Below are 15,228 nucleotides of genomic sequence, written 5' to 3' on the forward strand. Positions count from 1 at the left end.
TCAGAAAGCTGGCTGAACATGACCCCAGGACAAAGGACTCTTCAACTGGGGCTCTGCTTACCTGGGTCTCAAGCTCTGTCACCTCCAAATTCAGCTTGTTCAGTTGCTTGTTCACAAACGTGATGAGCGACTGCAAGACAACAATGTGGGGCCGTGAGTGAGGGATTCAGGTCCCGTACGGGGCGGCGGACCCAACATCGGACCCAAAATCACCGGCTTTGAGAAACACTTCCATAATCTCCTGTTTGCTAAACTGGAAGGCTCATGTTTAAAATTAGATGTTCTTACAATAACCCTTGGTTTGAATGGGATGATGCCTAAGTCTCCCCCAGATGGAGAAGAAAACACACATCTCTATTCACCGACCCACATGCACACACGCTTCTCTACACATGAGCATCATATTTAATAATCCTATCGAAGTATATTCGGTGCCCTTAAAAAGATAAAATTAACAGGGGAAGAAAATTACCTCCTTAAATGTGACCTAGATGTCACCTTGAACCACAGAAGGCTGAAAGAGAAAGGCTATCTAGGATTGTCATTCACAGTCTCAGTAAACAGACAGATTCCATCCAGGGCTTTATCTCACAGAAGCAGGGATTTTCTGAGCCCTGTTATATTTGTCTAAGGGTCACTGGCCTCTCCTCTCTAGCACAAGTGTAAAACTTGTCACTTACCACTTTTATCAGCAATCAAACCCAACTTCAATGGGAACTCAATACCAAGCTCAATCTTCCCTACCCAGAGGCACAATGCCACTTCCTTATTCATTCAACACAAATTTACTGAGCAGCTACTATGTGCCAAGCACTCTGATTGGTGCTGGGGACACAAAGACAGAGTCCCACCCAGGAGAGCCTGCAAAATAATTCTACATATACACTTAGGGAAGGTGACAGAGAAATAAAGAGATAGCAAGGCATGTGGAATATGCACCAGAGGGAGGTTCGATAAGCAGACAAGAACAGGCATGTGGTTCCCTGAAGCCGTTGGGGGGCAGGGGCATGGCAGCTGCACCTGGAGGTGGCCCAGTGGGAGATGGTGGGGCAGTGGGCCAAGCAGGCACCCAGGCCATGTACACAGGAGCAAACCCTATGGAATCTTCAGGTTGTGCTGGGTGTGGGTGGGATGGGAAAGTGTAGAAACGGGTGATCCTGGACAGGTGGGCAGCGTCCCCTCGATTTTATTCTGGGGTACGGGGAACCACTGACAAAGCAATCCCGATGTGGGGGTGGGGAAGGGCCAGGCTGGGGGCAGGAGCTGTCAGACAAACAGAAGGATTTCGTCATGTTCATTGCTGGGGTCCACAGGGCTCAAAATAGGTCTTTTCAAAAAATGAGTGAAAGAGGAACATAAGACCATGTCATAGTCAACACAATTCAGTGACCGTGTCCTGCACACTGGGCCACTGCACAGACACTGTCACGCTACTCTCACGGCACCCTGAGAGGCGGGCACAGCCTCTGTCCTGACAGGTGGGGAAACTGAGGCCAGGGGGTGTAATCTGCCTCAGGTCATAGAGATGACAAGTGAACCAGATTTGAAGCTGCTTCTTGTGCATATACTGAGTGTGTTCTCTCGGGGTTCCTGGGGGCGGGGCGTGGCCAGGTGAGAGTAGGGGCAGTATTTCAAGGCCCCAGTGTTGTTAATGACCTAAGGATGATAAGAAAGCTCCACCCCAAAAGGACCACTGGGATGGGTCTACCCGCCTTTTGCCAAATGCTTCCAAGGACTAACAATATTGTCCCAGCCTGGACCAGTATTTTCCAAAAGTGGGTTTCATGGGAATTTAACATGTTTATCCCAAAATAAACAAACAGATCTCACTATCAACAAAGAAGTTTAGAAAATGCTTCCTACCAAATCTCCTCTTGAAAAATTCCAAGGCATGTCAGCACGTTAAGGGCTCTAAGAAGTCCTGCATTAAGAAGCCTGTTTGGAGAAGTTATTCTAGACAAAGAACACCCTCCCCTAGGTCATGGGCAGAAAGCACCATTCCTGGGATTTTACAGGAAGGCAAGAATAGCATCCATCGCACCTCTGAGTCCCCGACTGAGATGTCTGCATGCACTCAGATAACAAAATGTGCAGTGAGGTGAGTCTCCATTCTTCCTGGGGGAGAACAAGCTTTCCTGGCAGATCCCCCCAGAACCTTATCATTCCCCAGCCCCTGACTCCAGAGCCTCAGGTCACATGGGTTTTTCCATCCATAGATTTGCCAGCAGGCTGCCTGGGCTGCTGAAGGGCCTGGGCTTTGTGCTCCTGTCTGAAGGGGAGTCAGGCCAAATGCACGCACAGAACAGCTCTGCCGCAGAGGCCTGCCTGTTTACTGGGTGAGCTGGGGGAGTGCAGCTTCACGGTAATGAGGCCAGCGAGAGCCAGCAGGTTGACACGCTTAAAAACATCTCCGTATTGAAAAAAAGCCCTGAGTCGGAATGAACCGCCAGGCTGGTGCTGGCTGGGTAATTCACTCAACACAAGTGGGGCGGGTGGGCAGGAAGATACCCAGGGAGCAGAGATGTTGAGTTAAAAGGTGCTAATTTTATGCACTGTAGTTACATTTTCAACTATAATTACACTTCAATCCATGTGGCAAACATTTCAGAGATTTCAAACATTTTCCCACCTTCTTCCCAGCATGGGGCACACGCCGTAAAAAAGCCTGGAGACGCAGCAAAACACTCTAAGCAGGAGCTTACCTTCTTCACCACGCTGAGCTTGTCCGGGGCGTGGTCGAAGAGGGTGTCGAAGGCGTCCCGCTCTGCGTGGACACGTGAGAGACACAGGAGACAGGCTCAGGGGGACACAGTGCTGCCCCACACCCGCCCATCCCGCAGGACTCTCAGCCTGCCTAGAATCCTTCTAATTCCCACCAGAACCGAAGGGCGGGGGCTGATGAGGAGCAGAACCAAGGGAAAGATGCTTCTCTGGTTCATTCTAACCCGGCTTCTATCTGGTAAAGCGAAATCCTCAGGCAGCACTTGCGTACCCATCCCCATCGCATCCGAGGGCCAGACGCCTGCCTCTCTTCCTTCCCCACACTCCTTGCCTATTAGCAGATTTGGTCGGTAAGTCGGACCGCCCCACCCGCTTTGTCCTGGCTGCCGCCCCCATACAAGCCCTGCCGCCTCACCCAGGGGCAGCCGCAGCCCGCTGCTTGGCCGGGCTCCCTCCTCGGCTCCGGGCCCTTCCGATGCATTCTCCCTGGCAGACAGGAGCCCCTTCAAGTGTAAACTGAATCCTTTCTTTCCCCTCTCCACCCCTGCCCTGGCTAAAACTCTCCATGGCTCTTCATCACTCTTAGAATAAAATTCACTCCCTGTCCTGTGGGCCCACAGGATCCACCAGGCTCCAAGTCACCCCTGCTCCCCTCCCTGACTCCACCAGCTGGCTTCCCGGCTGCTCCTCCTTCACACGCCCACCACAGGGCCTTTGCATCTGCTGTTCACCTGCTACGCTTCCTCCAGGTGGCTCTCAGATATCACCTCCTCTGAGGGGCCTTCCATGACCATCTGCGTCTAAAAGAGCACCCCACTTCTGCTCTCTGGCCTGTTACTCTGGTTGTACTTTGCACAGCACTTAATCACTACTTAAGAGTGCATTTTAATTTGCCTGCTATGTGTTATCTGCTGGACTGTAAGCTCCTCAAGCTGGGACTGCTGTGTTGCTGGCTCCCTGGACACACTGTCTCTGGCTCCTGGAACTGTGGGGCCCACATCCATCACTAAGAACACACCAGGAGACCCTGCCCCAGAATCCACAGCAGCTCTTCTGGGATGTCCCGTGTGTGGGAACATCTGCAAGGCCTGACGTGGCCTCCCTCTGTGTCCCGACCAACTTCCTTCTCCCAGAAAAGTTCTAACCAACGCTACTGCCATGCACGGGCCCAGCCGTGCCCTCCCAGGCACCCAGAACCCATCCCTTCCCTTTCTGACGTGAGGCCACTGGAGGCCAAATCAACACTGCTCTCAGCAGATGAGAAAGCAGCACGGCTGGCTGGGGGACAGGTGCCTGGTTCTAGGCTGGCACTGCTGGGACAGGGTCACATGGAGGGAGGACAGAGCCCACTGAAGCCTGGCCCCAGGCAGGAGGGCTGAGGTCTCCAGAGCCGACGCAGGGCCCCAGGGAGTCACTACCAGGGCCGAGGGGGCAGGAGGGGGACACTTGGAAGGCCCTGGGGCCCCAGCTCCTGTTGTCAAGGAGCCAGCCATCTTCTCAAGATGCCTGGGGGCAAACAGGCTCCGAGGACCTCAGCCGGCAGAGAGGCCCTCACCACCAGCCAGGGCTTGGGCCCAAAGGCCGACCCGGAATTCCAGGGAGCCCAGCGGGATGGATGGGGATAGGAAGTCTCCTCCACCTGTCCGGAGGTGCCAGAAGCCCAGAAGCGGAGCTGGCCCGCCCAGCCAGACTCACGGAGAAGGAGCAAAGAAGAAATGGGAAGAGAACACGGGCTGTGGCTGGAGAAGGCCAGCCGGCCAGGCTGCTCCTGGCGGGCATCTTGGAGGGTGCATCGGCCCTCGTGGGCCAGCCTGCTCCCTGGCCTTGGGGGTGAGGGTGGGCAAGGAGGGTGAGAGGCAAAGAGGAAGGCGTGTGGGCGAGTGTGCCCGCTGTGTGCACACACGCGTCGGGGAGGGTGCCGTGGGGGGGAGGGGCGCCCTGCTTCCTTGGCCAACACAACGAGAGGCCCGGCCCAGGGAGCACCCTCCTCCGGCTTTTCCACCACAACAGCTGTAAATTCTTTTTATAATCATCAAAGTCAGATTATACTCAATAAGACAGTCTGCTAAGAAGGAAAAAAGAGCTAAATCTTTACAAAGCAGAACACAAACTTTATATGCAGCTTGAGAAAAACCCTGGGAACAGTACAGCGCTTGACGTCAGCCGGGTATATTTAGCTGAGCCACCGCTGGGCTCACAGAGGGAAGGCGTGCAGGGGAGGCACCAGAGGGCCCGGGAGCCTGCCACCCTGCACCTCGCTCCCTGGCACCGGGATGGGGAGGACTGGGGCTACGTCACATGGCCCAGGCCAGCCTTCCCTGTGCCCTGGGGTATGCCCAGCCTTCGGCATGAAAACAGCCGAGTTCAAACCCCAGCTGCCTGACTTCAGAGTCCTGTCGCTTAGGCAAGTGCTTCCCTCCCTAAACCTGCATCCTCCTCTTTACAGAGGAAGTAAAAATAGTCCCTACCTCACCACTGGCACATGAATTAAACAAGACAGTGAAGAAAGGGCCAAGCACAGGCAGACGAGGCTCAGGAGTGGCCCTCTCGTCCTGACCCCCACATGAACCGCCCTCCGCAGGCTCTGCGGACGTCATGGAGACCACAGGGTGCAGCCCAGCCCTGGAAGGGGCACCAGCAGAGGACACAGTGAATAAACCAGGGTGGCACGAAGAGGGCAGGTACTAAAAAATGCCAGGAAGGATGTGGGAAGGTGCCAAATCCACTGAGGTGTGCCAAGTTCAACCGCAGGGACGCTCGGTTTAGTCCAAAGTTGTTTTTAAGCCAACATTTTTTTAAATTGGAAGACTTGTCCAGAAGTTCTGACTCTGGTTTCTCTTGAACTGGTACTGTGGCAACAGCGAGCCCACATGCCCACTGGCATCAGCGAGCCGCCTGTGGAAGTGGGGTGCGGGCCCCCAGTCTGCTCCAGGCCCCACCAGTCCCCACCACCACCCAGCACAAGGCTGCAGGGCAGCTCGTGGCCATCACTTGACATTCTAGCCACTTCTCTCTCTCAGGTTACCAGCCCGGCCCCTGGACACACCAGAGTTTGGGGCCCACGTGCATAGGGCCGGGGATGGAGGAGGGCCTCACAGGGAGCACTGACATCTGAACTGGGACTGGCTGGGACAAGAGGAAGGGCGTTCCAGCAGAGGGCACAGAGTGCAGAGAGGCACAAGAAGGCGAGAGTGGGTTCCAGAAGGTGGCCTGTGAGGGAGGCTGAGAGGGGCTGAGCCCTGTAGGGTGAGGAGCCGCAGAGGGTGGGGACGAGGAATGGAGGAATCCAGCTGCAGAGTTTAAAACAAGCTCTGTTGACAGAAAGCGGAAGGTGAGGGGGGGATACCCGGAGGGAAGAGGAAGAAAGCCTCTCCTCCCTCCCCCTGCGTCCCAAAGCCCAGGCACTGGAAGGGCCGCCTGTGGAGAAGCCAGCAAACCCGTTGCCATGGAGATCAGGCTGCAGCTCCCAACATCCCTGGGGAGAAGGGCCTCCCACCCCACCTCAGCGGGGAGGCAGGTGTAAGGGGGAGCCCCAGAGGGCAGGCTGGGGCCCTCCTTTCCCAGGTCGGTGTGCTCACGTGAGGCCCAGAACACAGCTCCTGGCCAAGCCCAGCAGGCGGACGTTAGCCAAGGAGGGTCTGCCTGGTATTCTGGGAGCCCCTGAAGCCCGTGGCCCAGGGCTCCAGCCTACAGAAGGTTACAGTTCAAGTTCCTGTGCGTGAAGGGAAGGAGGGAGGGGCCTGGGACCCCAGACTGTCCAGGCACGTGGCAGGGCTTGCCAAGCACTCCCGGTGTGCAGAGATGAGTGAAGAAATAAGGCCGGTGGAGGCAGGGCAGTCAGGGAGGGCCTCCCAACAGTGACATTTGAGCGGAGAGCCGGAGCAGCTGGGACTGAACCCCAGGGAATCTAGAGGGAGAGCATTTCAGGTTTGGGGACATCCTAGGGTGTCTTCAGAGCAGCAAGGGGCCGCTGGACGTGCACGGGAGAGGCGAGGGGCGTCCAGAAGGGTAGTCTGAGGGGGCCGTGGTTTTAGCTCAGGCCAAAGTCGGGGAGGGTTGAGGGGTGGTTTAGGAAGCACCACCCAACATGGGTGCAGAGGAACCAACTCGAGGGGAGGGTGGGGCCCAGCACCAGGGGGAGGTGAGCAGGCCCAGGCTCAGTGGGACTCAGGGCTCAGGGGTGCCGCAGGCCCCCAGGGGAGAAGGGCCGTAGGCTGCCAGTCTAGGTGCCCAGGAGGGCTGGAACCTGCATCAGCAGAAGCTGAAGCTGTGGGCAGAACAAATTGCCTGCCATCCACTAATAGCCTGTTTGCTCTTCGCAAGCACGCAGGCGGCCATGGAGTAATGAGAACCACTCGCACCTCCCGGTGGCACGGCCCCTGCCCTGAATGCTCGGGTGGCAACCCAGTCCGTGTTTCAGACCGTGACACCTGGTTGGTACCCAGGGCCCTACCATCCTGCACCGCAGGCCCCAAAGCGCTCGTTCAGGGGTTCAGGGCTACTCAGCTTCTCCACCATGGATCTATACCCAGCCCCCAACTGGACTGACTCCCCAGGGCCCCAGACCTCAATGGAGGCCCATCCAAACATGAAAGTGACAGCTCCAGAAAAAGACAACCAAACAAAAATGCTCCAAGGCCCCACTCTCATCCCCTCTACGCCACTACAATCCCACAGGGTCTGAGCTGCCTCGGGCAGGAGGGGTGGGCACAGAAGGGAGCCCTGGGCCCTTCCGTGGGCCCTCCACCAGGCGTCCAGCCCCTCCAGGCCCATGCTGGCCGGGGAGCTGCACCCTCACGTCGGTTGTCCTCAGCAACCGGACCCAGGAGAGTTTCCTTTTCTCTTCCTTGTTTTGTTTTTTTAATAATGACATTAAAAATAACTGAATTGATACTGCAAAAAGCAACAGTGAAAACTGAATTGCCCCACACGGCGTAGGGCCTGCTCAGGAAAGCTTCAGGACAAACAACCCTTGCATTTTCTCTCGTTCAAGACTTTGAGACTTCAAGAGCTGCATCCCCTTTTCATACGCAAGCGGCCGTGGTGTGCCTCGGGTCCCCATGATAACCACAAGGCTGCAGAGCCCCGTGGCCAAGCCCGGGCACGCCTCTGGGGTGGCCCCTCTCCCCCGCAGCTGCGGGACCAACCCCAGGGAGGAAGGCTCGCAAGGCGTGCCAGGAACTTCTCCCTGGCCTCCCCGGCTTCTTCTAGCCACTGGCTCCCCTCTCCGCTCACCGGAGAACTCGGTGCGGTGCGGGGAGCTCTCTGTTTTGAAACAGTCCCCAAAGCAGTGACCTGGCTCGCGGGGATGTCTCTCCTGGAGGGATCAAGTGCCATCACTGCTGTCCCTTTACCTGTCACCCTGCTGAGATGACTATGAGGCCATGGGGCTTTTGCATGAGGACAGCTCCTTGGGAACAGCCAGAGGAGCCTAACAGCAGGAACCACCCCCCAGAAAGAGGGCTGGGCTGAGTTTATTGTTTATTCATTATCTCACACCATCCCTAGGCCAGCCCGGGGCCCCACCTCACAGACAAGGAACAGACAGACGTCCCAGGCCTGCAGCTGGGAGCGGAGTCAAGGCTGCCTGACTCTGAGCAGGCCTATGCTCAGGAGAGTTTAAGGCGGAAAACTGTAGGAAAGTACAGCCAACGAGGAAGGCCTCTCCCGGGGGCTAATAGGCTCCACATTCCAGCGGACATCTCCTGCGTCCTGGTTGCCCTCCCTGCTCTGGTCCCTGCCAGGGAGAGCAGGTGCCACATCCCAGGCACTTCCCTGTTCCCCATTCACCTCGCCAACCTCCCACCACATCTGTATCACCACCCAGCTCTGAGATGCAAGGCACAGGTGCAGGGCCCACAGGAACGTGCACGCTTTCTAAGCACTAAGACCCAGACTGCTGGGAGCAGTGAGACCCCCCCAGGGTCATGCTTCCCCCCGAGAGGGGCTTCCTGGGGGCAGCCCTGAAGTGCTTGGCAGCCTCAGGCTCCCGCCACCCCGTTACTTACCAAATCGGCCCATCATCGCCCTGTGAACGAGAACAGAGAGGGAGCTGTCATCAGGGGCCACTCAGAACACAGCCTATAAGCAGCCTGATAGAGGGTGACCTAAAGGTCGGGGCCCCAAGACCCCCAGCTGAAGGGCTACTTATAAAAATGTAAGCCTTGTTTTGATAAACTCTGTCCTGCTGCCTTGACAAATAAGAGGTGCTTAGGAGGACTACTAACATTTGCACCTTTATTTAAACCACCCTCTAATGCCATTTGGGGTGCTATTTAAATCATGGGACTGGTTGGTGTGGAGACCATTTCAGCAGAACACAGGCCTTCTAGCAGCCATTGAATGGTAAATGTTCGGATACTAGGGTGCAGGTGACCCAGGGCCACATTTCAGGGAGTAAGCCTGCTGTACTTCCAGGGAATCACAAAACCAGAGGGTCTGAGGAACCCCAGGCTGGGCCCTGATGTCCAGTGGGCACAAGGCAGACCCACGGAGGCCAGACAACGGGGCTCTCCTGGAGGGCTGCGAGTGCGCTGGGCCAGCTCCCTTCCACACGCTACCTCCCCAGGGGCAAGAGATCTTTATTTTGCCCCCAGATCCTTCCGGACTCAAGTCCTTTGGATCCGTCTTTATTTGACAAATACTCCCTTGAGTACCTGGTATGTGCAGGCCAGGGACATACAGAAATAAATGCTCCGTGGCCCAGCACTCAGAAGACCACACTTCCATATAGCCCGTGTGCACCCTACATGTGACATGTAGATGCCAAAGGAACTGAAAGGAAGCTGTTTTGGCAGTCAGGAGGGCTTCCTGGAGGAAGTGACCTCTGAGCTGCCTCTAGAAAGAGAAATGGGAGGGATGCTGAGGAGGTGTGAGCAGGGAAGACACCTCAGGAAACTATAAAGGCGGATCTGTGGTGCGCCAGGAGCACCAAAGCAAGGAGACTAAAGCCAGATGTGGCTGGGAGGCAGGTGGGGCAGTCCTGATGGTTTTGGGCAGATATCTGATGGTTCAGGCTCCGCCAGATCTGCTGTGGCCATACAGAGGAGATGGGATAGGATACAGCAAACCCGGAGGCAGGGAGGCTGGGCAGCCTCTACTAGAAATCTCTCTCTTGAGTTTGGGGTGCTCCCTCTCGCCCTGAAATCCCCATAGGGCCACACAGGACTTCCCACAAGCTCCCTGGGCTGCAGTTCCCATTTCTGTGGACACACCCTTTCTCACCACCTAGACCGCAGCCCTTGAGGAGAGGAACCATGTCTGAAGCACCTGCCCCTCTGCCCGGTGCACAGTAGGCCCTCTGCGTGCTGGTGACTGCTGTGAATTGTTCAGGCCACTCCCACCTGCCCAGCGCCAAGCACGGAGCTCCGACTGCTGCTGCTGCTGCCCTCCCTCAGGTTCCCTCGCCCTGCAGAGACGGCACGGGACAGCCACAGCCTCTTCCCATGGCTGCCTGCTCCCCACAGCAAGGGGCCTGGCTGCCCCCACCCACCGAGGGGCAGGATGTCTCCCCCTCTCCGATCTGAGATGACCTGGTGACTTGCTCTGATCCCCAGAATGCAAGGACACGGTGTGTGGGGGCCCAGGAGGCCTGTGGCCCCCCTCCCTGGCCTGGCACTCTGAGGGCATCCTGGGGGGAATCCCGGCTTCACGAGGACAAGGGCTGTGTAGAGAGACGGAGGTGCTCCCACGCCTGCGCCAACCACCAGGCTAGCCGAAGACCCACCCAGCTGAGCCCAGCCCGGCCTGCTGGCCCACGAACTGTCAGCACACAGAGCAACTGTTGTCTTAAGCTACCAGGTTCTGAGTGGTCTGTTATATAATAATGCACGACCGAGATGCCACCCCACTCCCAGGTCCTCTCCAGCTGCCGCCTGCTGCTCCCGAACAGGCCAAGCGCTGTGCCAGGCTCAGCACATCTCTGGCCTTCCTTCCCCACCTCCCCCCACCCCAGTTCCCTCCCATGGGCTTGGAACAGATGTGAGCACACGTGGGTCAGCATCTCTAATCTACCCGACGGCCCCCGCGCCCGGAGTGGTTTCCTGCGTCAGCTCCGAGTTTTGAAGGACCACACATGAATTCATGACGTGGCAATTAACCACTCCGTGAACAGAGCGGGTGGGTCAGTAGGGACGATCAATTTTTAATGATCTGTTTCATCTGAAGCAGGTTTAGCCGAGAGACACAAACACAATGAATTTCGAAGATCCATAATAGAGTGTCTAAGACCTCCTAAAAAACCATGCTCAAAATATACCATTTGGTTTGCTATTTTCAATAGATTTGAAGCCTTTCAGACTGTGAAAACTGCCCTCTGGCTTTATAAGAGACGAGATGTGGCTCAGCACCGCCTCAAAGGCAAGTTCTCCTGCAGACATGGGGCTCGTTCCCTCTGACAGAGCTAACGGACATGGATCAAGGAGCTGGGACGGTCCCTACAACCACCCCGAGCCCCTCCCAGGCCCTCCCTCCCTCCTCCTCAGCTCACCCTCTAAATAAAACAAGGAACGGAAAGCCCGAGGCTTTGGAGACTAACCCAGTTCTCACATCAGAAACTGAAGACCTCAGTGGACCTACTATATTATATCAAAATCCAACGAGTAAAACTTCCCTCTGTCCTTTCCTTCCTTATAAGAGACTTTGGATGTGATCTATTCTATTTTCATTTATCATTCTCCGTCTCAGTCCAGAAAAGAGTGCAGGCAGCCCACGTAAGTTCAGGGAGAGCATGTGCCACATCCCAGGCACTGCCCCATTCACCTCGCCAGCCTTCCTATGCCACACATATTTGCTGATTCTTCTGTTTGAAAGAAATAAAAGATGTGGAATTCCTCATTTAAATACCAAATCAAACGGCTGTCTTGCCCTTCCTCAACAACAACAACAACAAAAAAAAAACCAAACCAACTTTGAAGAAAGTGCTTGGATGATGGAAAGCTAGGCCAACTCTTGCATGAAAATCTTAGCCTAAGGCTACGGGACATACGTGTCCTCGTCCACGGCTGACGCAGGGCCCACTTACTCCGTGGTTGTGGTCAGCTCCTCCGTGACATGGCTGGAGTGCAGCAGGCCTTCCCGCTTCTGAAAACCCCAAAGGAACAAGTAAATACACAAACACCTGGGCAGGCGGAAAGGACAGGCGGAAGGGCATCACCAACAGGGCAGCGGAAGCCACATGCAGATGGCCCTGCAGCCAAGACCACATTAGGGGTGACAAAGGAACTGTGCAGCCACACCCGAGGAGGTGACCCCTTCAGTGGCTAGAACCTGCCCCCCAACTTCCCCTCCACCCTGGATTCTCCACATGGCTCTGCAGGCTGGCATCTGTGGGGGTCTTAGGAGAAGCACCCTAGTCCCAAAGGGACCTGTCCTCTGCATCTGGCAGCCGGGAGAGGTAGGGACACAAAAGCACCCACACCGCAGGGCAGCATCCCACACGGGACATGCACTGGGACGTCCCTGGAGGTTGTGTCCATTCAGAGCCTCTGAATGCGGCCTTATTTGGAAATAGGGTCTTTGAAGATAGAACTAGTTAAGATGAGGCCATAGTGGACTAGGGTGGGTCCTAAATCCATTATGACTGGTATTCTCCTAGGAAGAGACAATAGACAAAGAAACATGGACACAGAGGCTAAAGGCCACGTGACTCGAGGGCTACGTCTCCAGCCAAGAAGCCCAGGACGTCCAGGAGCCAGAAGAGAACAAGAAGGCTCCTCGCTGGCGGCTACCGACTCCCTGGTCCAGACGTGGGCTCCACGGTTGGGAGGGAACACATGTCTGGTGCTTTACCATCCAGCCTGGTATTTTGTTACAGCAAGAAGAAATGGTGGAGGGGGGACACCCTGGGGGACCCCCAGAGGGGAGCTTGGGGGCCAGCTAACCCAACCACCATCATGAGCCCCTAAGGGTCGGGGAGCTCACTCCCTACTGGCAGCCAACAGCGGACAGCTCTTGAGACCTAAGCTTCCCGACCCACCCGAGTTCTGTCTCCAGGGACCTCGCACCCCTGGCACTGGTGAGTGAAGAGTCACTGTGGACGGGGGCCGTCAGCTTTCTCACGGCCTCACCCCGGCTGACTCTCAGGACAGCCCACCGAGGGAGGTCCGGAGATGTTTTACACACATAATCACACATCAAGTGAGCATCAGGCGCCTACCAGGTGCTGGGCACAGGCTAGGTGTGGGACACAAGAAGCTGAATGTGTTGTTTAACGTTTGTAGTATAACCTCAATTTCATGGGGAAATCATTGCAGTTCGGGGAAATCATTGCAGTTCGGAGAAATCAAGCGACCTCCTGAGGCCACAATGCTAGGTGGTAAATGAGGCACTTGCCGTCTGTCTGTCCCTCCAGCAGCTTGCATCTCGCATCTCAGATTGGATAACTGGACGTGGAGGGACAGGCCAGGGGCCCCTGGGGAAGGCAGGGGCAGCTCTAAGGTCTGGGAGGAAGGCTTCTGAGGTGTGAGCTGACCAGGCCTCGGACTGATTCATTCCACTTTGGGCAAAGCCCAACGAATCCTTCCTTAACCTGGGTCAAAGCAGGAAGCCCCAGCAAGTGCTTGCCTGGGTCAGGAAAACATTCCATAAACCCGAAAGATTTTCTTGGAACAAAGTGCAGGCCTGAAAGGAAATACCCTAATTGCCAAGCTGCACAGCACTCATGGGGCCCGGGTCTGACGTCCACGGGTTTGGGAACCACATTCCCATGAGTCCTCGGGAAGCCTTTCCCGCTGGCGGCCCCAAGGGAGCACCCACGACGCGGGCAGCAGGAGTGGCCCCCTCCTCATCCCCACCACTGCCCATGATCATCCCTCCTCAGGAATCAAATGGGGCCAAGAGCAGGTAACCCTCCCCTAATGCAAGGGGGCATTCTTGTGGTCAGGGCAGGGCTGAGCTCCCCAGGTAACACAGGGGCCAGCCAGCTTTGGGAAACACGGGATCAGGCAGAGCCTTGCAGAATGCAAAGACCGCAGGGCCGGTAAGTTTAAAAACCAGAGGGGCGTCTGGAGCTGGAAATCGAGTGTATAAACAGGCGAGACATCCAGGTTCTGAGCATAACCTCAATGCTCTGGCACAAGCCGAGGTTCCGGCAGGACCTGACTGTATTTTCCTCAGTCTGTGTCCCCGATAACCAGTGCAGTTTGCCAGGTACACAGTAGGCGCCTAATACACATTTACTAGACAAAACTGCAAACACAAAGCCAGAGTAGGGTCTGTCCCCTTAAATGGAGGGAAGTGGCCAGGAAATCTGCTCCTTCTCCGTCAGGAGGCCCCTGGCTCCTGGTTACATTTCTCCACGTGAAGCAAGAGAAAGGGCCCTAACGAATAGCTCCCGGTTCTGACTGCTATCATGCGGAGCGAACACGCAGAAGCCTTAATCGGGGTATCTATTTCCTACCGCTGGGCTCAACCTCGCCAGTGAGTAATAAGCTCATTCAAGAGGACTGAATTCCAACGACTTGGTTTTGGAGAGAAATGAATGTTCTTTTCAAAAAATGTGTGAAATTAAACCTCCACACCCCCACGCCTTTGAATCTGCCTCGCTGCAAATCAATGCCATTGTTCCTGCGCCAATCGCTCATCTCCAAGCCAGGGCAAAGCATACATTTTGTCAAAAGGGAAAAATAGAAGGTAGCCTCTTGGGGAAGAAAAAAAAAAGGCAACAGAAAGCAGGAAGTGCACCGGAGGAAAAAGCCGTGGTGCCTCTCGCTGGATGGCAGGCAGGCTGACCACCGTGACACTCACCCGCACGACCACCACTTGGACGGAGACGTGCTCAGGAAGGCGGATCGGAGCCCTGAAGTGCATGGCCAGGGACACGAGCAGGTGCAGGATGGCCACCAGGTTCTTCCCGTGAATTGCTTTTCGCGGGGGGAGGGAAGAAGGGAGCTGCCTTAGATCAGGTTATATAGGAACCCCGAGCCCACATCCACAAGGCAATGAAACACTGCATCTAAGCGAGACCTCGGAGGAAAACCACAGGCCGCGGGGAAATGAGGAGAGTTGATGAGCACCCTGTATGAATTGAGTTCTAATTTTTCTTTCCTGTTGGCCTAAAGTGATTTGTGTAATCACTTTCAAGAGCATGATGTTCTTGAAAAGGGTAAATTGAGGAGTGATAAGGAGAAGTAATGGGCAGGAAAGTAAAATTAGCACAAGAGAAGGGAAAAGATCATGAAAAGCAGGTCACCCTGGCCACCTACCCACCACAATAATGTGCGTCATTATCTCTGGCACTTAAAGAGCTGTCCATCTATGCAATCAGCTGCCTCCACAGGGTAGGCCACAAGGGCAAAGGATGCTTTGGGAGACGTGAACCCTGCCCTGCTGCGGCCCTGGCGGCCACTGCCAGCTCGGCTCACTCTTCTCCTAGACACGGACCAGGGTGTGGTTGTTATCCCCCCCCGTGAAGGGGTTTACAGGTTACGAGGCCCCCCACAGCCCATGAGGCTGTCCTGGGACTGACCCAGGTCTCAGTGCCAAGAAACCAGGAGCAAACCTCCTCGC

General features: G+C 55.8%; 1 protein-coding gene across 4 annotated transcripts in view; it reads right to left on the reverse strand.

Annotated features, from left to right (window-relative positions):
• Window positions 1-15,228, reverse strand: part of PARVB (parvin beta) — a 111,506-nt gene that overhangs the window by 20,652 nt on the left and 75,626 nt on the right. For all 4 annotated transcript variants that reach the window (XM_036931361.2, XM_036931360.2, XM_036931364.2 and 1 more), the window contains exons 6-10: window positions 14,467-14,582; window positions 11,744-11,802; window positions 8,730-8,749; window positions 2,703-2,764; window positions 62-130 (exon numbers count right to left, since the gene is read on the reverse strand). In XM_036931361.2, the coding sequence (XP_036787256.2) occupies window positions 62-130; window positions 2,703-2,764; window positions 8,730-8,749; window positions 11,744-11,802; window positions 14,467-14,582 (326 nt within the window). The remainder of the gene's footprint in view (window positions 1-61; window positions 131-2,702; window positions 2,765-8,729; window positions 8,750-11,743; window positions 11,803-14,466; window positions 14,583-15,228) is intronic.

Source organism: Manis pentadactyla, chromosome 10 (assembly GCF_030020395.1).
Source record: "Manis pentadactyla isolate mManPen7 chromosome 10, mManPen7.hap1, whole genome shotgun sequence".
NCBI classification, from domain to species: domain Eukaryota; kingdom Metazoa; phylum Chordata; class Mammalia; order Pholidota; family Manidae; genus Manis; species Manis pentadactyla.